The 25,319-nt window shown below is 44.4% G+C and overlaps 1 protein-coding gene across 2 annotated transcripts in view; it reads left to right on the top strand.

The window, feature by feature from the left end:
- The window catches only part of KIZ (kizuna centrosomal protein), a 211,252-nt gene that overhangs the window by 21,283 nt on the left and 164,650 nt on the right, over positions 1–25,319 (top strand). For both annotated transcript variants that reach the window (XM_068232433.1, XM_068232434.1), the window contains exons 3-4: positions 4,989–5,151; positions 22,818–23,463. In XM_068232433.1, coding sequence (XP_068088534.1) covers positions 4,989–5,151; positions 22,818–23,463 — 809 coding nt within the window. The remainder of the gene's footprint in view (positions 1–4,988; positions 5,152–22,817; positions 23,464–25,319) is intronic.

Raw genomic sequence — 25,319 nt, 5'->3', positions numbered from 1 at the left:
CTTCTGAGTCCAGCCTAGCCAGTACTCATGAGTCTTTGTTCAGTGAAACAGACACCAGAAAAATCTTGCCTGTCTCTGCAAACACTTCTGCAGAAATTACCTGTGTTGATAAAGTTCAACTCCTGTCTGATCCAGCAGATGTCAATAGATGCACTACATCAGTTTCCGAGTCCCAGCAATCCTGTCCAGAAACCTCAGAACCCCAGCATCTGAATTTTCCAATTTTCCAATTGAATGGTGATTCAGATGCGCAAACATTGTGTTTTGATCTTCCTGTTTCTACACCTCACTCTAGTTTCGTGAATAACTCAGAGCGTCTGCTATGTGAATCCGAAATCGCAGAATTATTACCGTGTTCAGAAAATGTTCCAGTAAATTTGCCCTGTACCATGAATTGTGCAATAGATCTCTCCAATGAAACTCAGGTCACAGAATTATTATGCTGTCCAGCAGGTGCTTCCATGGTTTTGCCCTGCAATATGGACTGTTCAGTGATCCTGTCCAGTGAAGCTGTGGTCGTAAAGTCTTATGCTTCACCCAGTACTTTGGATACTTCAAACCCTCTAGCAGAGGAGTCTGAGGCACTGCTTACCTCAGTTGGTGTTGCAGTAATATTCACTTGTTTAGCAGCTGTTTTGGAATTACAGTCTGCTCTAATAAAACTTGATGAATTTCTGCCCAGCGAAGCAGAAGCCATTGAAATATTGTCCTCGTCAGCAAGTGTGTTAGATACCTTGCCCTGTACACAGTCTGATTTAACCAATGTTGTTGAGTCCCTCTCCAGTGTTGTAACAGCCGAGGAACTCCAGCCCTGTCCTCTGAATGTTTCAGAAGTCTTGCCCTGTAACATGGATAATTCTGATTCTCTGGTCAAAATAATAGAAATCGCAGAATTTCAGTCCGGTCTGATGAGTGTTCCGGAAACCCAGTCCTGTATCCTGAAAGATTCTGGTTCTCTGGCCGCTGTGGCAGAGGTTCCAGAGTCCCCTTCCTGTCCAGGGAATTCCTCAGTTTTGCCTAGTCCAGTGGGGGCTGCTGCAATACTGACTTGTTCTGCAGCCCCTCATGAGCTCCAATCCAGTGTATTAGATGAGTCTCTGTCCAGTCCAGAGGTAGTTGTGGAGTCCCTATCTGGTTCAGTGCATACATCAGAAGATTTGTCCTGTCTTGTTAGTGCCCCTGAATCTGATTTGTTACTGACCTTGCTGGAATCAGCGACATCTAAGTCTGATCCTGCATTCTTGTGTGAAAGTCCAGTAGTTGCGAAGTCTAGTCATGATGATTTTTTTTTGGCCGGTCCTGGTTTTGGTCCTGTCTTGGCTGACCCTGAGGCTCACAGTTCCTTGACGTGCCCAGAGGTTTCTCTTGTGCCAGTGTGCCCAGATGTTCTTTGTGTGCCAGAATGCCCAAGTTTGTCTAAGGTGTTAGCGTGCTCTGATGCTTCCTTAGTGGGAACATGTTTTGATGTTGCCAGTCTGCCTGCATGCCCAGAGATGGTTCTGGTCCCTGAAAGCCCTGATCTTGATGTTTGTCCTTGTGGCCCTGACTCGGGAATTGCCCTAGGTTCCATAGGGGTTCTTGATGGTTCTCCATGTGAGCCTAAGGGGCGTTCTGACCTATGGGGATCTCTTTGGAGCTTCAAGGTGTTCTGGGAAATCTCTGAGGAAACTTGTCCTGGTGCCTTGGACTGGTTCAACAGTGGGTTTTGTACTGGTAAAGACAGTCCCGGTGGGCATTGCAAAGGCTTTGGCGTTTTTGAACGGTTCCTGGAAGGCGGTGGGTATCGCTCAGGGAGTTTCGGAGGGCTTTCTTCTGGAAATCATGGTTCTGATGGGTGTCACAATGGGGCTTGTAGTGCTGATGGGCATGGTTCTGTGGGTTCTGGTTCTGATGGGTCCTGTCTTGTGGGGACTGATTCTGGAATTTGGTCTTGCCGGGCTGTCCCGGTCATCATGAATTATCAGTCAGACTGTTTTGTTGGGAATTTCAGTTTTGAAAAGCGTCTGGAATCCGCTTTTAAGGGCGGGGGTACTGTCATGATCGCTGCTGCAGCAGGTATTGCTGGAAATAGTAGTGCTGCAGCTCAGGCAGTTCTGATCTCTTTCCATGCAAGCTGCATAGCTTTGTCTGTCTTTCCCTGCTGTCAGCTTGTGACTGATTATCATTCACCTGTGTGGGAATCTGCATGTCTGCTCCCATTGGATGACCTCAGTATAAAGATCTGCTTCCTGCAGGACTCCTCGGGTTTTCATAGCTTCAGTTTAAGCCTGCCTTGCTGTCGCTTCAGCCCCAGATCGTGTTTCTTGTTCTAAAGATACTTTGCTGGTTTTGCATCATATATTGGTTCATTGCCCATATATATGCATACCAGCACGTTTATTATTTTCCTTGTATTCGTGTTACGTTGATACATCAGTGACGCTGATATATACGTACACGAACTGTTTATATCCTGTGTTCAGTTAGTCAGTTCCAGCACGTTTTGGTGGTTGCGCGTATCGTGATCACCCGTGCTGAGCTAGTTATCCTGTTCCTGGTCCTGTTTGTGGATTGCGTTCATCTCTGCGTAGAGATAGCGAATCCTTCTGAATCCTGTCCTGTTTCCGTTTGTGGATTGCGTTCATCTCTGCGAAGAGATAGCGAATCCTTCTGAGTCCTGTTCCCTGTATTGCCCCAGTTCTAGTCAGTGTTCCTGCTTATGTCATATATCGGTTCATTGCTGATATATACATATGTTAGTCAGACGTTACAAATAGTTTCATTGATAGCTGTAATTGTAATACGCTAGGAAAACATACTTATTGTATATTTATCTGTGTTATGTTCATCTATCTTGATCCTGCTATTTCCTGACTATCCTGTCCTGTCTTTGTGAGGCACGCCATCGCTGCAAACGCATTGGCTGCCTCATTCCAGTCTGTCTTGTTGTGGACGCTTGCTGTCACTAAGTAGTGGCTAGTTAAGCAAGCGTTCATTCTGTCTACCTGTCCTGATCTCCTCAGTTCTGGTTTATGCGCTCAGCGCTACTTTGCGCTGAGACGTTATAGCGAAAGTATTGTTTGTGGCTGTCGGATCTGCACTGGCTCTGTGCGCCACAATCTCCTATTGGAGTCAGTCCTCCCCTCCACTATACTAGGGATAGCCTGTTTCCTTGTGCTAGTGTGTGTACCTCCTTCACGTCAGCTCATGCGTTGCATGCTGACTGTGGAGAATACACCACCAAGCCTTACAGAACCCTGAGGAAGATTGTTGAGAAGTACCGATTCCAGACCTTGAGGGACCTGCGGAAGCAGTGGACTGAGTCTGGAGTAGAAACATCCAGAGCCACCGTGTACAGGCGTGTGCAGGAAATGGGCTACAGGTACCGCATTCTCCAGGTCAAGCCACTTTTGAACCAGAAACAGCGGCTGAAGCGCCTGACCTGGGCTACAGAGAAGCAGCACTGGACTGTTGCTCAGTGGTCCAAAGTACTTTTTTCGGATGAAAGTAACTTTTGCATGTCATTTGGAAGTCAAGGTGCCAGAGTCTGGACTAAGACTGGGAAGAGGGAAATGCCAAAATGCCTGAAGTCCAGTGTCAAGTACCAACAGTCAGTGATGGTCTGGGGTGCCATGTCAGCTGCTGGTGTTGGTCCATTGTGTTTTATCAAGGGCAGGGTCAATGCAGCTAACTATCAGGAGATTTTGGAGTACTTCATGCTTCCATCTCCTGAAAAGCTTTATGGAGATGAAGATTTCATTTTTCAGCACGACCTGGCACCTGCTCACAGTGCCAAAACCACTGGTAAATGGTTTACTGACCATGGTATTACTGTGCTCAATTGGCCTGCCAACTCTCCTGACCTTAACCCCATAGAGAATCTGTGGGATATTGTGAAGAGAAAGTTGAGAGACGCAAGACCCAACACTCTGGATGAGCTTAAGGCCGCTATCTAAGCATCCTGGGCCTCCATAACACCTGAGCAGTGCCACAGGCTGATTGCCTCCATGCCACGCCGCATTGAAGCAATCATTTCTGCAAAAGGATTCCCAACCAAGTATTGAGTGCATAACTGAACATAATTATTTGCACAGTGGTCATTTCAGGCTAATCAGTCCCTCGTTGTCCTCCTCCGCCACCTGGATCTTCTGCTATGGGTCCAGGTGCTTGAGCCAGGCGGGCGTCGTGCGCATGCACACACTCTGCCACTGGGAGCGTACTACACCTGCGCAGCACTATTGCGCAAGTGCAGAATGTTCCTGGCTGTAGGAGCGGCACGCGGCCGGACTGCGATGACTGGCTGAATTACCGGGACTCATAGCAGAAGATCCAGGTGGTGGAGGAGGACAGCGACTGAATTAGCAGGAAGGGGGCTGGAGGAAACCCCAGGTATTTATAAAAAAATTATTTTCATCAGGTACCCTTTAATTCGTAGTCATCAAACCAAATTTTAACAATATATCAAATTATTTGATTTTGTGAGCAAAGGGAGTGGAGTTTATTTCATTTTTGTGGACTAAGCAGAGCTATTACTGTATATATAAATTTATTTATGATGACTATTATCTGAGAAATAGAACATTTTATTATATTTTCTATTTTAATTACAGTTTAAATTCATTAGGAGTCGGTGCATTTTCTCCCGACTCCGACTCCAGGTACCCAAAAATTGCCCGAGCCCGACTCCTCATCCCTGCTACAAATATTAGAGAATTATGCAATGTTATAAAAAAAAAACTATATAACTGAAAATAAAAATCTGGGAATATTTTCATTGCTGCAAATAGTCTAGTAATTATTTGTACTACACATACAATTCATTATATCACAATTTTTTTTTCCGCTTCAGTGTCTCTTTAAATATATGACACGCATTCACTTTTTTTGCGTGTTTGATATATTTCTCTTTGTCAGTATTCATTTGTAGCTTTACATTTGCTTGCTTATTTTTCTTCCATTTTAGTTTTCCTTACCAATATTTTTTTTTTTTTTTGTAATCACCCCTGTAGATTTCACCTCAAGTATGTGAAACTGAAACATTCTTTGAAAGAAGTCATTGAAAAGGAGAAAAAAGCTCATCTCCGCAACCAAGCATTCTTACAGGAATTTGATGTCATTGAAGCCCGGTTTCATGCTCTGCTGTCTAATTCCCAGGCATCTCACAATACAAAGGTAATATATATAAAAGAGAAACCTTTTAAAGGGACTCCGAGCAGTGCAGAAACAATGGAAAGATGCATATCATTTTAAAGCTCTCTTTCTCCTCTTTCCAATGATATATAAACCGCCACCCTACGCCTTTAAGTTTTCGCTATTTTTGTGATTGAATTTGCCGCGGCCGCGATTTCAATCGCGACAATAGAGAAAACTAAAAGGCGTAGGGCGACAATTTAGGTGTCGCCAGAAAGAGGAGAAAGAGAGCTTTAAAATGATATGCATCTTTCCATAGTTACTTGTATTACACAGGACGACTTTTTCCTAAAGTCAGCAGCTCCATTCAGCTGCATGGAGCTGCTGACACTGGGGAAAGTGTCGTCCTGTGTAATACAAGTAACTATGGAAAGATGGATATCATTTTAAAGCTCTCTTTCTACTCTTTCTGGCGACACCCAAATCGTCGCCCTACGCCTTTTCGTTTTCTCTATTTTCGCGATTGAAATCGCGGCCGCTGCAATTTTAATCGCGAAAATAGCGAAAACTAAAAGGCGTAGGGCGGCGGTTTATATATCATTGGAAAGAGGAGAAAGAGAACTTTAAAATGATATGCATCTTTCCATAGTTTCTGCACTGCTCGGAGTCCCTTTAAGGACGACTATACCTGAAAGTAATTTTTTTTCCTGTCTCAATAAAGGTTTATTGAATATAATAAAAGAGAAAGCGTAATAAACAACCTTATATAACATACATAAAGCAGTTCAGTAACAGCCATGGTAGAGGATATTGTGTATAAAGGAACATTACTAACATTGGTAAAGAAACATGAGAAAACAAATCTGGACAAGACAGTGCAATTTTCTCTGTTACCGGAACCGGTAACAGAGTTTAGGGAACAGGTAAACTATTTTCAGAATGAATGAATCCAGATTGGGGTACTGTTATAAGGTTCTTAAAAAAAAAGATTGATGTACATCTTCTTGTTAATTACACTTAAAGTGAAACTTACAGCGAACCCTAGCCGAAGCTCGGGTTCAAAATCTGATACTATGAAGAGTGGGAAGCCTCAGGATCCTATTGAGGCTTCTCTCGGTTGTGGCAAGCCCCCCCCCCCCTTGCTGAGCGTGGCCCCCCCTTTCCCATTGGGGCCGCGCAGCTCCTCTTACTGGATCATGTGCGCACAATAGCCATGCGAGCCCTACTGCACCTTGTGTGTGGGCGTGCTCATGCGGCTATTGTACGCACATGATCCAGGAAGAGGAGCTGCGTGGCCCCAATGTGATTAGCATCAATGCCTTGTTGCTAATCTTCTGGGGGACCGCGCTCAGCGACGGGGGACAACGGAGTAGCGAGGGAAGCTTCACTAGGATTCCGAGGCTTCCCTCTCTTAAGGTAAGTATTACCCGAGCTTTGGCTCGGGTACACTTTAAGTGGAAAAACAAATTTGCCCATTTACTTACCTGGGGCTTCTTCCAGTCCCTGAAGTCTTCTTGCTCCCTCACCGTGATGTCGCGCTCAGCCTTTCCTCCTCTGTACCCCTCCGTAATCCAGCTGACTCATGAGTTGCCTGGTCACTGCCCATGCACAGCGCTGGGGGTACATGTGTTCTATCACGCTCCTACGGGCGGGAGTGTTCTGCACATGCGTGGTAGAAATGTATGCTTACACAGAGCGCTCCTGACCCCAGGACCTCTTTGGAGGAAGTGCCTGGCACGGGGTTAAGCATTCAGCATTGGAGGAGGGGACCCTGGAGGAACGACAGGCTAAATAAAGAATTTAGGGGAAAAAAAAACTGTAAATACTGTTGCATAGAAAGAACGCTCACATTTTTAAAAAGCACTTAAATGTTGTAAAGACTTGCGTGTAAATGTGACGCTTTAGTCTCATCCTCTTCTTCAAAACATTTGCATAAATACGTTTTCTTAATGTTAGTGTCGTTCTTTCAGCAGTTCTCATTGGCCTCTGTAAACACTTACAGTTTAAAGTAGCCATTGGTTTAAGATAACCAGTGAAACAATGGATATAGCAAAAACTGATACTGTTGTTGCTGAAGTACTGTGGATGATTGCAGTGTATGATATAAAGTAAGTGAAGGAGGAGGTGGGTCAAGGATTTCTCAACAACAGGTATACTCTCAGTACTCATTTACTCAGCCCTTTTTCTTTGTCATTGTTAATTAGCATCCTTTGTTGCGGTTTATAATGTTGCCATGTCAACTCAAACTAAAAGGCAAGAAGTCCTGTTTTCCTTGTCAACTAACTGAAGAAACTGCATGGCAATGTTGTTTTTAATTTGCAGACTTCAGTGCACATTGTATCGTTGTGCAAGTAAGAGGGTTTTTTTTCCTTTGTTTTTTTTAATTGAATTTCTATTCATATTTTTGTTAGTTTTTTTGTGTGTGTGAAGGAGTTGCTGTAAAAGAGGCTCAAGTGGTCTTTGAGAATTGTGCAAGTTGCTATAATACATGACAGCAAGTTCATGATCAAATGCTGCTGTTCTGACCAGGGCTGTGGAGTCGGTACAGAAATCATCTGACTCTGACTACTCACTTTATAAAACCTCCAACTCCGACTCCAGGCACCGAAAATGGCTCTGACTCCGACTCCTCAACTTCAACTCCTTAGTCTAATACTTACCAGGGCATTGGATTTTGTACAAAAATCATCCGACTCTGACTCTCGACTCCAACTCTGACTCCACTGCCCTGGTTTTGACGGACCATAGTAAATAAAAGCATAATCTGATACCAGAAGTACTCAGCGATTTGAGGTGGCCATAATCACATGGATGACGTGAAAGGAGCATGTGTGTGCCAGCATGGCCTGATGTCTAGTTACTTTTGAGGGACAAACTTGAGAGAACCTATTTTGAGTCCCGTTGAAGTAAAATTTAAAAGTTATAAAAAAAATGGCTGCCTGTAATGCATTTTTCCATACTCCCTTTGTTGTATATATTTCTATACATTTACTCTTATAAAACTGGTTCTCTTCTGTCACATGTTTTCATGGGTTTTGGAATGTGCTGATGGAGATGATCTATGCTGTCTCCTAGATAAGAGATGGTGACATGTTAAAGGGAACCAGAGGCCCCAGAAAAAAGGTTTTATACATACTTGGGGCTTCCTCCAGCCCCATACGCACGGATCACTCCCACGCCGCTGTCCTCCGCTTCCTTTATCCGGCAGTACTGGGTCTCGTAGTTTTGGCCAGTCGGCGGCAGGACGCGGCCAATTGTCCGCATCACAGGGGCTTCCGGCATACACTTACGCGTGCAGCTGCATACTAAGCAGCCGCACGCGTAAGGGTATGGAGAGAGCCCCTGTGATGCGGACAATTGGCCGTGTCCGCCGGAAGTGACAGGACCCGGTACCGCCGATACAGGAAGCGGTGGACGGCGGCATGGGAGCGATCCGTGCGTATGGGGCTGGAAGAAGCCCCAGGTATGTATAAAAGCTTTTTCTGTTTTTGTTTTTTTTTAGTTCCTCTCTGGTTCCCTTTAATCCTCATAAATTTAACTAACCTTGCAGAGTTAATCTCATAAATCTAAATAGCCTCACTATAAATATTGCTTAAACAAGTATCTCTGATAATGGTTAACCAACTGATCGCCTCTACTCAGGTATTTTGTATTTATTTATGTATGTCCAATAGTTAGCTTCGATATCTTTTAGGATCCAGTCGGGGTCAAGGTAGGAGGAATAATTGTAATTTGGAGTATATAACTTGTGTTCTGAGCCTTCCTTGGCAGACGTATTGTGTTTGTCTCCTGTACAGTCAATAAACCTATACTATACTTCCTAGAGACTGACTGGTGATATTTCACAACACTGGTCTGTCACATGGGGAAGATGCTCCACCTCCTACAGCCAGTACACTTCTCTTTTAATCTGCTGTGGATTCAGATGAAAAGACACTTCTCATAGCGCAACAAGTTTTATTTACACATAGACCAACACAACTGTATACACATAATGTAGGGTTTGAGTCTTGCCTCTTCCTATTCAGCAAGCCAGCACCTATTCAGCAAGATGTCCTTGGGCTTGACTCCCTTCCACTGCTACTGCCTACTGAGTGCGCCCTAGTGGCTGCAGCTCAAGCACTTTGAGTCCACCAGGAGAAAAACGCAAAAGAAATGGTATTTTTCTTGTCTAGGTACACTTGCAAAAAACATATCTCCAGTGTTTGCTGGTGTATAGGGTCAGCTGGATAGTGTACTAGTAAGGCTGTTGCTCTTGCCTTTGATGTGGAATTTGAGCCTTTGACTAGATGTCGAATCCCGGCTCCACGACAGTGGAAGGTTGCATTGCATGTTTTTGATGCGATGCAACACATACAGTCCATACATGCTTGCACTGCACCCAGAACCATTTGGGCTGCCCAGTGTGCCGCACCTCACGTTAAACATGCCAGCGTGATGGTGCTATTGAAATATAATTGTATTGAGTAGTGATGCAATTGCATTATCCCTTGCTGCTCATTGCGGCGGACATAGTATGAAATAAGCCTAATTTAGTACACTATCCTTCTTTGAAGTATATCGCCTTTAGATTTTAAGTCTGCAAGGGCAGAGTTCTCACCCTTTTGTGCCTTGTAAGTTGCTATACATGTCCATTATTCAGGGTTCGAATCTCTACTCTTTCTGTTGAGTAATCCAGCACCTATTCACTGAGGAGACCTTGGGCAAGATTCCCTAACACTGCTACTTACTACTGAGCGCACCTTAGTGGCTGCACCCCTGATGCTATTTGAGGCCACCAGGAGAAAAACGCGATATAAATGTTCTGTGTGCTGTCTTGTCATGAGAGTGCCAATCAGGATTTCAAAAGTGGAAAACAAAAATATGGCAAATCCATTTTTTTTTCTATTTATTTTTTTTTTTTTAGAAAGGGCCACTATAAAGTTACCTCTCCCTGCCTTTAGGCAAATGCCATCTCTGGCTTCAAAAATATTTATGTATAAAATATATTTGAAAAAATATTTTGCACATATATTCATTCATTCTAAAAAAAAAACAACCCACAACTGTTTTTATGCGTTTTTTTTTTTTCGTTTTGCCTTTGTCTGTATGTACCGACCATCATTTTAAGGGCGCATTTTTTCCCTTCTGTCAGTACAACTATATATCTGTATTTAGCTTTTTGGAGCTTTACTTTAATTCCTGAATCCAGCACCCGTTATTGAGTTAGATGCCTTCATTCTTCAATTGATGATTTATTTCCTTTGACAAACATTTCTGTCAGCACAGTCCCCCCCATATTTGCCATGGCCTTGTGTCTACGTGTTATTAACACCCATTACTAAATATCATTACACGGGGCCGTGGAGCATAACAGGAAAACAGCCATTTGATTTGTTTGTTGTGTACTTTATCCCCCCTGCTTTTACAAAGGAGAGGAAGCAGATTACATATCTCCAGGCCTGACAGGGAAAATGCCTGACAGAAAAACGCTCAAACGTATTCGGCTATGTATCTGTAGTAATGCAGGCCTCTAATCCCTCCTACTATCTCCATATAAATGATGCTGTTCAAGGCCATCGCTTCTTTCTTCACTGAGGAAGAAAAAAATAAATAAAAAAGCAGCAAAGCCCTTTCAGATGAAATGTCTAAAAATATGGCGTAATAACTTGGAGCATGCTGGCAAGTGTAGTCACTTGTGACTGCGTGAATCCCCCTCAGCAAGTCAATATTGTAATAAGCAGAACTGGTAACATCTCTCCATTATTCAGAGGAGCCAACAGCGTGCTTGTCCCTTAGGCTGCGGCGTTCATTAAGAAAAGCTTACTGGGCTGAAAGCTGGAAACAGATGATAACAGGATATGATTTTCATATTTAATGCATCCCCTTGGAAGAGTGTATGTGTGCTGCAGATTGATAGAAGAATCTACTGCTACTTTACTGAGAGACTTTCTAGTTTGCCCTGTAGCTACCGATGGAATCATTCAGCCAAGAAATTACCTTTCGCTCTTTCTACCTGCTTTATATATCTGCCAAGCAGGCAGCCCGGCTGCCAGTGAATTTTATTGTGCAGTTAACTGTTTGGTATTTAAGACTCTTATCAGAAAAGAAACAGAGGCCACACAGTTTTTATATATATTTTTTTTATTTTTATTTTTTTAAGTAGGAATAAGATTTAAGGTTGCTTTTTTTTTTTTGTACTTATTTATTTTTCTTTGGTATTTTAACTGGCATAAATATAAGTGTGGAGGAAGTTGTGGCGGCCTCTGGCTTAATTATGTTCTATTTGGAATTTTGTGAACTTTGCCTGCTAAAGCGAAGCTGTCGCCTCATACGCTGTAAGAAATTGGGCATGAGGTGAAAAAAATGCACACACAAAAAAAAGCAGGACTCTTGCTTATGAGAGCACGTTTGCAGCACATCTAATAAAAGTCAAGGGAGAATCTCATTTCTACTGAAATTCCACTTTTCGCATGCGTAAAGAAAGTACCTCTTGCAGCACAAATTTGCACATCGCATGCGATTTCTCATTTATATTGATTAGCCGTTCTGAAAAAACGCATGAAAAATTTGCATGCAAACGTGAATTTTAATGCTAAAAAAAGTCAATTGTGAGCCCTGCTCAAGCCAAGGATACTTGCCAGAGTAACTTGCAGCTAAAATAAAATGCATGCTTAAAGACACTCTGAAGTCTCCCAAAATTGCACTTTTTATTTAACAATTCTTAAAGGGAAAGTTCAGGGACGCTACAAAAAAAATAAAAATCCACATCCACTTACCTGGGGCTTCCTCCAGCCTGTGGCAGGCAGGAGGTGCCCTCGGCGCCGCTGCGCAGGCTCCCGGTGGTCTCCGGTGGCCGACCCGACCTGGCCAGGCTGACGGCCAGGTCGGGCCTCTTCTGCGCTCCATTGTGCGTTCCACGCCGGAGCGCTGACGTCATCGGACGTCCTCCGGGCTGTACTGCGCAAGCTCAGTAGTTCTGAGCCTGCGCAGTACAGCCCGGAGGACGTCCGATGACGTCAGCGCTCCGGCGTGGAACGCACAATGGAGCGCAGAAGAGGCCCGACCTGGCCGCCAGCCTGGCCAGGTCGGGTCGGCCACCGGAGACCACCGGGAGCCTGCGGAGCGGCGCCGAGGGCACCTCCTGCCTGCCACGGGCTGGAGGAAGCCCCAGGTAAGTGGATGTGGATTTTTATTTTTTTTTTGTAGCGTCCCTGAACCTTCCCTTTAAGAATTGTTAAATAAAAAGTGCAATTTTGGGGGACTTCAGAGTCTCTTTATCAGTGGTGTAGCTAGAGATCATGGGACCTCATAGCAAAACTTTCAAGGGGCCCTCAGATGTAGGCACTCTAACCACCTGCCCCTACCCATGGATATGAGTTAATTGGGCAATTTAAATTCCCATTCAATCAACACTGCACATAGTTCATGGGCACTGAGACAAAGTCAGAGGGTGGAGAAACACAAGAAAGTTAATGGTGAATAAATGAAGTACTACCTGAGCCCCCTATGCTCCAGGGCCCCATAGCAGCTGCTATGGCCGCTATTACTTTTGCTACGCCCCTGATGCTTAATCTCCCTGGCAGTATGATTATTTTTGGATTTTAGGGTCTAAAGGCAGTGCAATTTTTTCACCTTCTTTTATGCTAGGTACACACAATACAATTTTCTGACAGATTTACTGTCAGATCGACTATTTCCAACAGGTCCAGTCTGATTTCCGATTTTCCATAGAACTGAATGGAAAATTGATTAGAAATCAGATCAGACCTGTTGGAAATAGTTGATCTGACAGTAAATTTGTCAGAAAATTGTATCGTGTGTACCTAGTAGAGCAGTGTTCCCCAACCCTGTCCTCAAGGCCCACCAACAGTGCATGTTTTGGGGAAATCCACAGAGGTAGTTAATCAGCTCTGCTGAGACACTAATTACCTCACCTGTGCATGTTTGTGGTTTTCTGCAAAACATGCACTGTTGGTGGGCTTTGAGGACAGGGTTGGGGAGCTCTGTAGTAGAAGACACTAAAACCAGAAATAAATCTCACCGCAAAGAGATCTGTCGGGACCCAGCGCTGCAATTCTCTCTCTGTCCTCCGGGTGACGCTGTAACCCTATAGTGAGATCGCTGTCTCATGACGACGAATGGCAATCTCACCCTAGGGATCCAGAGCCTCTGAGCACATGAAGAAAAATGTCTGGCGGCGTCTGGATCCCAGGAAAGGGGAGTTAAAACACCAACACGCTGCCGCAGTCTCTCCATACCTCCCAGCGACTACCCTGAGTCCGGCTCGGGAGTGCCGCGACTGGTTGCTTTTTTCCACCCTGAGCCTAACTCGGTTACCGCCAGGAAGGTTAATAAGGAATTTTAATCCGGGTTTTAATTTTATGCCAATCAGCCAATACCCCCTTTCCCATGCAACATCTTTACCTTTCCTCAAATAGATCACCTGATGTTGTGGCAAAACCCCTACCACAGTGTGATGCTGTGGCCGTGACTGTTTTCTGTCTGTGAACCTTGTTGCATTGTGAGAAATAATGGTTGTTTCCAACTGCCAAGTAAGCAGTATCTCCGTGCGCGTGTCTGTCTATGCATACAATGCTGCCAATAATTATTCATACCCCTGGCAAATTTTGACATCAAGTTACTTTTATTCAACCAGCAAGTATTTTTTTGATGGTAAATGACAAAGGTGTCTCCCAAAGATCATAAGACAATGTACAAGAAGCATTATTGTGGAAAAAAAAAACATTTCTCAGCTTTTATTTACATTTGAGCAAAAAGTGTCCAGTCCAAAATTATTCATACCCTTCACAAACTTTCAGTCTGTGGGAAAATCCAAACTTCTATACCATGCCAAATAGTCCAAGCTGTTCTTAAAGAGAGTCTGAAGCGAGAATAGATCTCGCTTCAGACCTCATAGCTAGCAGGGGCATGCGTGCCCCTGCTAAAACGCCGCTATAGCGCGGCTTAACGGGGGTCCCTGTCCCCCCAAACCCCCTCCGTGCAGCGGGGGAGCGCTTCCTGGTTGGGGCAGGGCTAACCGCCGCAGCCCTGCCCCATGCACGTCTGTCAGACGCGTATCTCCGCCTCTCCCCCGCCCCTCTCAGTCTTCCTTCACTGAGAGGGGCGGGGGAGAGGCGGCGATGCTTGTCTGATAGACGCGCTGGGAGGCAGGGCTGCAGCCGTTAGCCCTGCCTCCAGGAAGAAGATTACCAGCGACCATTTTACGACCAACTTTTGCGGGGGGTGGGTTGGGGGTGAAGGGACCCCCGTTAAGCGGCGGGATAGCGGCGTTTTAGCAGGGGAACACGTGCCCCTGCTATATATAAGACCTGAGGCGAGATTTAGTCTCGCTTCAGTGTCTCTTTAAGCATCCTAATTACCCTGATTAATTGGGAACAGCTGTTTTAATGAACTCAACAGGTGAAAAACAGCTCTTTGCACTTGGTTTTTGGACAGTCATGGCTAAGACAAAGGAGCTCAGTGAGGACCTGCGGCTGCGCATTGTGGCTGTTCACAAGTCAGGAAAAGGCGGCAAGGCCATTTCTAAATGTTTTCAAGTTCCAATGGCTACAGTGCAAAGTATTATTAAAAAATACAAGATGTTCAGCACTGTCGGACGTGATCGGAAGCCAAACGTAACACCTGTGCTGGCCAGGAGGATAGTGCAAGATGTGAAAAAGAATCTAAGGATCACCACCAAGGCCATTGTGGTGAATCTGGGCTCTGCTGGTGGCAATGTCTCAAGGCAGACAATCCAACGTACACTGCATACTGCTGGGTTCCACGGATGCAGACCAAGGAGGATGCCATTTCTCCAGAAAAGGCACAAAAAGCTTGTTTGGCCTTTGCAAATGCTTATCTGGACAAAGAAGAAGGCTTCTGGTCTCCTGTGTTATGGTCAGATGAAACAAAAATTGAATTGTTTGGCCACAATGATGTTTCCTTCATTTGGCCTAAAAAGGGAGAAGCCTTCAACCCAAAGAACGCCATCCCCACTGCCAAACATGGTGGGAACCTAATGCTTTGGGGGTGTTTTTCAGCCACTGGACCAGGGAACCTAATCACAGTAAACGGCACCATGAAAAAAGAGCAATACATGAGGATTTTCAAAAACAACATCAGGCAGTCTGCAGAGAAACTTGGCCTTGGACCCCAGTGGACATTTTAGCATGACAATGACCTAAAACAAACAGCAATAGTGGTGAAGAAATGGTTAGCAGACAACAACATTAACGTTTTGGAGTGGCCCAGCCAGAGTCTTGACTTGAATCCAATTGAGAATCGGTGGAGGGAGCTAAAGATCAGAGTGATGGTAAGAAGACCCTTCAACCTTAAAGATTTGGAGCTCATTGCTAAAGATGAATGAGCAAATATACCTGTGGGCACATGCAAAAAGCTGGTCTGCAATTATAGGAAGCGTTTGATTGCTGTAATAGCCAATAAAGGCTTTTCAATTGATTATTGAGAAGGGTATGAATAATTTTGGACTAGACACTTTTTGCTCAAATGAGCTGAGACTTTAAAGTCTTAAATTCCAGAAGTGAACCGGAGGCGGGGCCGGAGCATCGGTGAGTGGCTGCGGGGGCACAGGATGTCTGCGGGGGGACCATTAGAAGCCCGAGTAAGTTCAACTCATTTTCCCCCAACCCCCTTACAGTGTTCCTTGTTAGTTGAGATCCCAATTCCTTCTAATACTTATTTAGGTGATCTGTCACGTTAAAGGAACAAGAAGGAGGAAGGGAAGTTCAATTTCTGCCCTAACCGGAAAGGGTGTAAATTGCAGATTCCTACAGCTTTCAGTATACTAATTATTTTGACAAGCGTTTTTTCCCAAAAATCTTTTTACATCAGTAATTTTGAAATACCTTTACAGTTAAAAGCAGAGTTAAAAACATTGGCCTCAATTCTGGTAGGGTTATCAAACAAATTACCTCATGTGAGGTAATGTACCTCATGAGGTAATGACATTTAGCAATTCTGGTAGGTTTTAGTCATGTTTTACCTCATGAGGTAAATTATGAGGTAATTCATGAGGTAATTTACCGAAAATAACTATTCTCATGGAAATTAGGGGGCATGTTAGCACATAATTTACCGATCAGACCTGCCTGTACCTGAAGGTAAAGTCAATTTGTATGCATTTTTCAGTTTTTTGGTGGAGTTCCTATTGCTGTTTTATTGTTATTCCTATTCAGGCTGTGTAATAGAAAATAATATTAGAAATAAAACTCCAAATATTTACTGGACTTTTTTTTTTTTTTTTAAGCGATGCCTATAAATATACTTTTCATAGGTTGCTACATAATCAAATACACCTTCTCCCCTCAAAAAAAAAAATAACATCTTCTAAAGACTATCCTAACTTATAGAAGACTATTAAAGACTACTTATTAAGATTATTTATTGACTGCATGCTTACTACTGAAATACCTCATGTTTTACCTCACTTTATGCAGTTACCCCATATTTTACCTCCTGTTTTACCTCATGTTCGGAAATTGAGAAAAATCTTTCAGAATTGCTAAAAAAAAAAAAATAGAGGAAAATGCCTCATGGGGTATTTTACCTACAAAAAAATATTTACCTCACATAGCTACCAGAATTGAGGCCAAGGTAAACGTGTTTTTTGTGCTGTGGATTTTCGATTCTGTCAAAACTACCCTAAGATTCCCACAAAACTTTGCATCTCAGTGCATGGTATGGGGGTCAAAGTGTGTCTTTATATGGTCAGACTAAAATTCATTACACTAGTATTATTACAAATTGTTATGTCCTACAATGTTTATCCTCATGTTAATCCTTTGCTCTTTTAGATAAGTTGAGGTCAGAGTCATAAACTCACAACTTCACCTCTAACTTTAACCTCACCTATATCAAATACTAACCACACCATCTGACCTATATCTAACTTACCCCTGACCTATATCCAACAGTAACCTTATGGTCTGACCTATATCTAAACCTACTACATGACCTGTATTTCACACTAACCTTACCCCGACCTATTATCTAACACTAATCTTACCCTTTGACCTAAATTTACCACTAACTGTACTGTAGCAGCAATTCCCAACACTAATGGCCCATACTCACGGGCTACAATTGTCGCCGCAACACGCGGCGCGCGCGTGTTGCGGCGACAGGTCGCCCGTGAGTATGAGGCGTTGCACGGGCGCGCACTCCGAACCGTCGCATGTCGCTGATGTCGCCAGGCGATTGAACCGGTCAATCGCCTAGCGACGGTTGCCGCCGCAACTGTCGCTAGTCCACGTGTGTATGCAGACTAGCGACAGCAACCCCATAGCCGGCGCACTGAGTTTCCGGCGGGGAGGAGGAACGTCGGCGACAGCTTCCGTCGCGCCACTAGTCCCTATTCTGCAGTGTGTATGCGGAGGGACGTGGCGACGAGCTGTCGCCGAACTGTCGCGCACACGCTCCCGTGTGCTAGCGACATGCAGTTTTGGTTGCCCGTGAGTATGGGCCATAACACACATGCACATGGCCCTACTTGATTTGTTCATACACCATCTTTATTCTTCCTTAATGGGAGGCATTGCCACTTAATGCAGAGGTATGGGGAGATTCGCCACTTAAAGAGGAACTTTTAGCGAAAAAGGGTAAAAAATAAACAAATAGATTGCAATGTCAGAAGTTAAAAAATAGAAGAGAGATCAAGAAGTGATTGATATTCGCCATGTAATTTGTTCATGTTTTTTGAGCCCCAATGAGCCTGCATGTAATCATCTTTACTACTGACAGACCTATACAGCACCAACTGCCACTCTCTATAACCACATCCACTAACATTGTGATAGGCTAACAGTTTTTTTTTATAGATATACCGGTACATATGCACAGAGGGAGTTGCTGGTTGCTTTGCAGCTGGAAACGGCTGTTATTTCGCACAATGTAACAAGGTTCACAGACAGGAAACTGTCATGACATCACACTGTGGGAAGGGTTTCACCCCTCCTGCTCCCCGATGAACTATTTGAGAACAGGTAAAGATTTCTCATGGGAAAGGGGGTATCTGCTACTGATTGGGATGAAGTTCTATCCTTGGATACAGTCCCTCTTTAATGCAGAGGCATTATGGAGCTTGTGAGAGTGATGTTAAAATTACAAGGTAGGTTAAAGAGAAACCGTAACCAAGAATTGAACTTTATCCCATTCAGTAGCTGATACCCCCTTTCCCATGAGAAATCTATTCCTGGTCTCAAATGGATCAACAGGGGTCTGTATGGCTTATTTTGTGGTGAAACCACTCCCACAGTGTGATGTCAGCGCCTCACAGCTCTGAGGTGCTGACTTCACACTGTAGGAGCCTTGTTGCATTGTGGGAAATAACAGCTGTTTCCAACTGCCAAAAAAGCAAGAAGCATCTCCTTCCAGTTACATCACCTGCCAGCAGTAAAAATGTCACCATGTGATGAATGTCAGAATTTAAATCAGTGAGAGGAAAGATTTTACAATGAGCAAACACTGACTAAATCATTTATACATAATTATTGTAAAAATTAATCATTTTTTTTATTACATTATTTTCAATGGAGTTGCTCCTTTTCTGGACCGCCTGCATTAGATACTACGCCGCACTTGTGGCTGTTCTAGCCTGATGTGGCGTAGAATCTACTCCGGCCCGCCGTTTCCGCTCCCGACACGCTCGTGCGCACCCAGGGGGGAGATTAAGCTGTCATATGGCAGCTGACAACTCCCCTCAGTGATCAGCAGCCATCGCGTATGGCTGCTGATCACGTGATCACTACGATCGCCGGCGGATCGTAGTGATCACTTTGACAGCGGCGGCGGAAGGGGGTAACAATGCCCCCTACCTCACCTTCCTGCCATTCCAGCGACGATCGGTGCCCCCTCTGCTCTGGCCGGCATCTCTGCTGCTAATGCCGCTCAGTAATAGTAGTACAGAGGTGCCAACAGGGTAAAAACAATATTTCTTTAAAATGGATAAAATGAAGTAGGTAGCGGTTGACTTACCCCTCCAAAACAGACACAAAAAATTGCTGTTTTAAGCAAAAATCAGTGCCTGGCTATGTACCGGACCGCATTGGTGAAATGCTCCTATTTATTGCCTGAGGAAGTGGGATATACCCGCGAAACGCATTGCACCTTGTTCAGAGTATGTAAATAAACTGATTTTTGCTTAAAACAGCAATTTTTTGTGTCACCGCTACCTGCTTAATTTTATCCAGTTAAAACAAATATTGTTTTTACCCTGTTGGCGCCTCTGTACTACTATTGCAGTTGTTTCCACCCCTGGTGGAGGGGAATTCTTCCTTTTTCCCGATCTACAGAGAGTGACTTCTTAATCCTGAGTGGGGACAGGTCTAATCTACTCACCTGCCTTTATTGTGGTTACCTGGACAGTAACCCGTGTTTGTGAGTATAACCTAACTATACTTACCTTCCATACCCAATTTACAGTACATACTACACTATACTGGGCTCTCGGCGTCTTCCCTTATATAATGCCGCTCAGTGCACATATAGTACCAAGCCTTCTTGGAACCTGCTTGTGTTTTTTTTATTTATTTTTCATTGCCATGGTTAATAAACCAATGTTTTTATATCTACATTCGGAGCATTGGGACTGCAGTGGCAGCTTTCCTGAAAGCCAGTTAAGATCCATAAAATTACTGCATGGAAATGCATACACTCTTGATAGTGGTATAGTGATGAAAAGTTTAGTAGATCATCGTTTCTCTGTGTGTGAGTTGAATAAACCAGATGTAACCTTCTCCTGATGTCAGACAACGTCCAACAAAGAGCAGTATGGCTGCCGCTGGAGGGGTCCTCATTGAATATAATCTAAAATGGCGTCCGCCCCTTTAAATCAAAGTGTCTAAGTCCCTGCTAGTAGATCTTCCTCTGCTTGCTTTAGTGTAGGTCGCACATTACCTCTTCCATCTTCCAAAAGGCTTCCATCTTGCATACCCAATACCATGTCTCTTTTAGATTAACACTGTGCATTTGCCTATGCCACTTAGCGTAAGTTGATGTTTGCTAGGACCAATTGCAAGCAGAAGATCTATGATCTATACCATTTTGGTACGTTTGAAACTGCATGATGCATTCGATATGTCATATCGTATCGAAGGCGTCACAGTCAGGTATGCAAGTTTCTCTCCAGTCCAGACCTAGTCAGACTAGGTACTAGGTAATCCTCATTGATAAGGAACTGTAGCCATAATACCCTTGTCTGGCAGAGAACAACTTCTGAGATCAGGGGATAGATAAAAAGGTCAGTAGTTCATATAGCTCCTGGGACACTAAAGGCCAGTATCGGTCATATAAGACAATGCAACATTAAAGAGAACCTGAGGTGGGGATCTTAGAGTTAAATCTATACTCAGAGGCTGGGTCTGGCTATAGTGCCCAGCCTCTGTTGCTAGTTGAATATTCCCTAAATCCCCCCTGCGCTCTGTACGAGCCCATAAATTACAGCCGCGCTGGCGACACTGAGCGTGTCGCAGCGGGCTCTGTTTATCATTCTAGTGCCACTCATGCCGCTCCCCCGCCTCCTGCAGAGCGCCAATCCCCGCCCACGTCCCTTCCCTCGCCGCTGATTAGAGAGAAGGGACTCGGGCAGGAACCAGCGCTCTGCAGGAGGCGGGGGGAGCAGCGTGAGTGACACTAGAAAGGTAAACAGAGCCCGACAGCGCGGCTGTAATTTATGGGCTTGTGCAGAGCGCAGGGGGGATTTTGGGAATATTCAACTAGCAACAGAGGCTGGGCACTATAGCCAGACCCAGCCTCTGTGTATAGATTTAACTCTAAGATCCCCACCTCGGGTTCTCTTTAAACACACAGAAAATAAAACTATGGTAGTCTATAAAGTCATTTTATAAGTAGGAGGATATTTATAATTGTTTATGCCATTTGTTTATTTTCACCTCAGGTTTCCTTTAATTGCCACCTAGGAGAGTAGTAAACATTTTTGGCCTCAACCCCCTTTTCAAAGTAGTTCACTAGTGTGTTGCATTGTACATGTAATCGATGGCATAGGACTTTGCGCTCCATCGCTGAAATGGACACTGGATTGAATAGACATGTCAGCATACAGTATGCCTGAATGGATCATGTGCTTTACATAGTGTGAGCTTAGCCAGAAGGTTACACCGGCACCTAGGTTTCCAGCACAGCCTTACATGTCTTGCACTGTTCCACTGATGTTTCCCATATTAATGGCCTCAGTTCACTAAGCTTGAGCAAACACTTTATCGAACGTTTGATAATTTACTTCATGAGTAAAATATAATTTTGAATTCACTGAGGTGTTAAAGATTTATCAAATGTTTTATCAATAAAACGTTCAATAAATCTAAAACACCTTAGTGAATTCAAAATTAGATTTTTTTACTCATGAGGTAAATTATCAAGCGTTCAATAAAGTTTTTGATAAAGCTTGGTGAATTGAGGCCAATATTGTAGGATATCTGTGCCCTCCTTTCCTCCCAGACACCTATGTAAACCTTCAGAGCTACAACAATGGTTTTTCTCCTGTCTATAGCCAGGTCTAGTTCCCATCCACCAAGGTTAGGCATTGCAGGCACACGCTACCTAGTGTTCATCCATGTGGAGCTAGGATCAGTGTAGGAATTGAAAAGTTTCCTAAAAGATATTTGGAATGTTCTCTTATTTGCCAGCGAGTCAGTTTGAGCTTTTCTGTTCTCAGAGGGGTGGAGCAGGAACAGCATAATTGCTTACCCTGCAAAGTTGGCTTAATGGCAGGTTTGATCATAACAAGTATGGAGTTCAAAGCGCCATATATACTCGGCTATAAGTCGAGAAATGTAGGTATGTTTTCTTGAAGCAAAGTATAGGGGGGTCGACTTATATTCAGGTAAGACCTACATTTCTGAGTTATAGCCTGTATAATTAGGATCTGCTGCTAATACAAGCCTCCCCTTTCTGGCCGACTCGATTGCTGCTAGCCACGTATCTCTCTCCCCTGGCTGCCCCGATTACTGCTCTCCCCACCGCCCCAGCTGCAGATGGGTAAAAGTGCCCTGTTGTCTGTGGGCTCCCCTGTTCCTGGTCACCCAATTGCTGATCTCCCCGATCACAGCTGGTGTTGCTGGATAAACTGTTCCTGGTGCACCGATCGTTGCTGGCGTCATGTCCTCCGATGTTCAGGATGACGTGTCCTGCTATTAGCATCTGCCTGTTTTGTTTTTTTTTTTTGCTCACCTATGTTGGCCAAGACCCAAAGGCACTGTTGTACAGACCTGATGAAGTGGGCAAGGTCCTGAAAAACACATTGTCCATTTCTAGTGCTTTACTTATTCCATCATACTCCCCTTTTTTCAGGAGAGGACCAATGCTGCCTCTCCTTTTTTTAAATTGTTTTTAAGTATTGTGTTAAATCGGACGCCCCCGAACTAGTTAGTTTGTGCTTTGCCTGAAATCGCTAATCATGTGACTGGAGAAACCTTGGAGCTGTTTTTTTTCTTTTCTTTTGTTATTTTTTTGTTTTAGGAAAGATAAATATACCAAATTTGTGTTTAAGGAGGTAGAATGGTGTGAGTATTTCATGAGTTTAAATCCGTAGATACAGAAATATGGTCTTTCAGTTTAAGATGTTTATCTAATATCACGTAAGCATTTTAATACCAACTCTTGAAAAACATGCCCATTGTGTGATGGGAAAAGGGAAAATCATTTTCTAGTCTACAATTCTGTCTTAAAGCCCCACAACCTCTATTTTCCAGATGCTGCAGGTTTCACGACAGGCAGAAATTAACACAAGCTCAGACATGTCAAGAAGAATCCATCATCCAGCAACAATCTTCATGGGCCGCCAAATGTCAGCCAACTCAAGCATTGAACATAGCCGTACACAGAGGAAATCTCCCCAGTCCACAAAGAGCTTTTCTATTTCTGACCCACATTCAGTCAGACAGGCAGCAATAACCAGCAATCTGACAGACAGCTGTGTAGTACCAGCTAATAGTGATACTCAGTGCTTAAATAAGCCTGACAAAATAGATGTGGAGACATCATCCTCCCAGATTAGGCCAGAAATGCCGGTCACATCCGTCACGTCTTCTGAGGAGGCAGCACCACACCGGGCAGAGATCGACGAGACTCAAAGTGCTAGGAAACATCAAGTTGAAAACAAGCAATCTGCACAACTTAGCACACAGACTTTGGCAAGATTAAGTCCGGAGAACAGAACGGAGGATTTACAGAATGACAGTCCAAGCAACAAGGTGGAAGAGTCATTGATGTATGAAAGGCTGCCTTGTAATGAAGAGAGATACACACAGGCAAGCCCCTCCGGATCTCCACCTGATGCCTGTGATTTCATAAATAAACAAACCTCAGAAAACTATAACGCCACTGAAAATCTGCCTGGTATGGGTTTACCTTCTACTTTTATTTCTCTCTGTGAAGTTTGCTTTTTTCAATCTTCCTTGATGTGTTTACTGACTTGGCCACAAGCAGGCATCTGGAGGAAAAGGCACTCCAACTGATAAATACACAGTTGAAATACATGTTCATGTTTTTACCTGTAGAGGTGCTAATGGGCTTTGAAAGTCTCCTGGTGCTTCTTAGAGGGAGACCCCTGTTGATCGCTAGGTTTGCCAGCCTGTTTTAAAGGCCTGCTGATGTGAGAGGAATATGGAGGCTGCCATATTTATTTCCTTTTAAACAATGCCAGTTGCCTGGTTTAGTTCTGATCTGTTTTTCAGGCGACAGTAGTAGCTCTATCACACACCTGAAAAAAGCATGCAGCAAATGCCGGAGCTGAACAGGTATGTTTAAATGGAGACCACAGAGATGTGTCTGCATCAGTGCAGAGGCTTACTGCTCCTCCCGATCACTCACGTGATGCTCTGTTCCTGTGAAACAGGCCCTGTTAACGGCAACAAATTAGAGTCCCTTAAACCTGTAGGTACTTCATTACGCATGTGACGTATGCCCAATCCACCCGCGGTCTGAACGGGAGCGTGTACCAGGAATGGAGGAACTAGTTGAGTGAGGTCACAAGGGGGTGGACCGGGTATACTGCGCATGCGCAGCCAAGTACAAATGGGTTAAAGGTCGGTGACTCAGCCAAGTTGCGGTCCCTAACAGGGCTTTTTGCAGGGAAACGGAGAGGCGAGGGAGTTATCGGGAGGAGCGGTAAGCCATTGCACTGATGCAGACACATCTCTGTAGCTTCCATTTAAACATACCTATCTGGCTAGGGGATCCTTAAAAATAAGATCTAATTCATGTATAAATGAAATGGTCGTGCATCTAACCAAGGTGCACCTAATTGACACTCACTGCATAGGGCTAATAAGCCTCTTAACCATTTGAGGACCGCAGTGTTAAAGGGAACCTAAACTGAGAAGGATATGGATTTTTCCTTTTAAAATAATACCAGTTGCCTGACTCTCCTGCTGATCCTGTGTCTCTAATACTTTTAGCCACAGCCCCTGAACAAGCATTCAGATCAGGTGCTCTGACTGAAGTCAGACTGGATTAGCTGCATGCTTGTTTCAGGTTTGTGATTCAGCCACTGCTGCAGCCAAATAGATCTGCAGGACAGCCAAGCAACTTGTATTGTTTAAACGGAAACATCCATATTCCTCTCAGTTTAACTTCCCCACCCCCCTAAAGACCAGGCCATTTTTCTGTTAATAGGCCACTGCAGCTTTAAAGAGAGTCTGAAGCGAGAATAAATCTCGCTTCAGACCTCATAGATAGCAGGGGCATGCGTGCCCCTGCTAAAACGCAGCTATCCTGCGGCTTAACGGGGGTCCCTTCACCCCCAAATCCCCTCGGTGCAGCGGGGGATCTCTTCCTGGTTGGGGCAGGGCTAACTGCCGCAGCCCTGCCCCACGCGCGTCTGTCAGCGCGTATCTCCGCCTCTCCCCCGCCCCTCTCAGTCTTCCTTTACTGAGAGGGGTGGGGGAGAGGCGGCGATGCGCCGCTGATAGACACGACTGGAGGCAGGGCTGCAGCCGTTAGCCCTGCCTCCAGGAACGACCAATTCCACGACTAACGTTTGCGGGGGTGGGTTTGGGGGTGAAGGGACCCCCGTTTAGCGGGTTTATGGATCACCGACAATTGCAAAACTCTTTGCCATTGAATGTCAGTGGTGGTGAAACTGCTAGAGTCATTGCAATTAGGGCTAGTCACAATGATAGGACATTCAGCATTTTGTGAGCATCTAATGTAAAGAATTGGATCGCAGAAATCGCTTACAAAATGCTTGCACA

The sequence above is a fragment of the Hyperolius riggenbachi genome, chromosome 4 (genome assembly GCF_040937935.1).
Source record: "Hyperolius riggenbachi isolate aHypRig1 chromosome 4, aHypRig1.pri, whole genome shotgun sequence".
Taxonomy (NCBI): Eukaryota; Metazoa; Chordata; class Amphibia; order Anura; family Hyperoliidae; genus Hyperolius; species Hyperolius riggenbachi.
The sequence above is the reverse complement of the archived record's forward strand: the minus strand, read 5'-3'. Positions and strand labels throughout refer to the sequence as shown.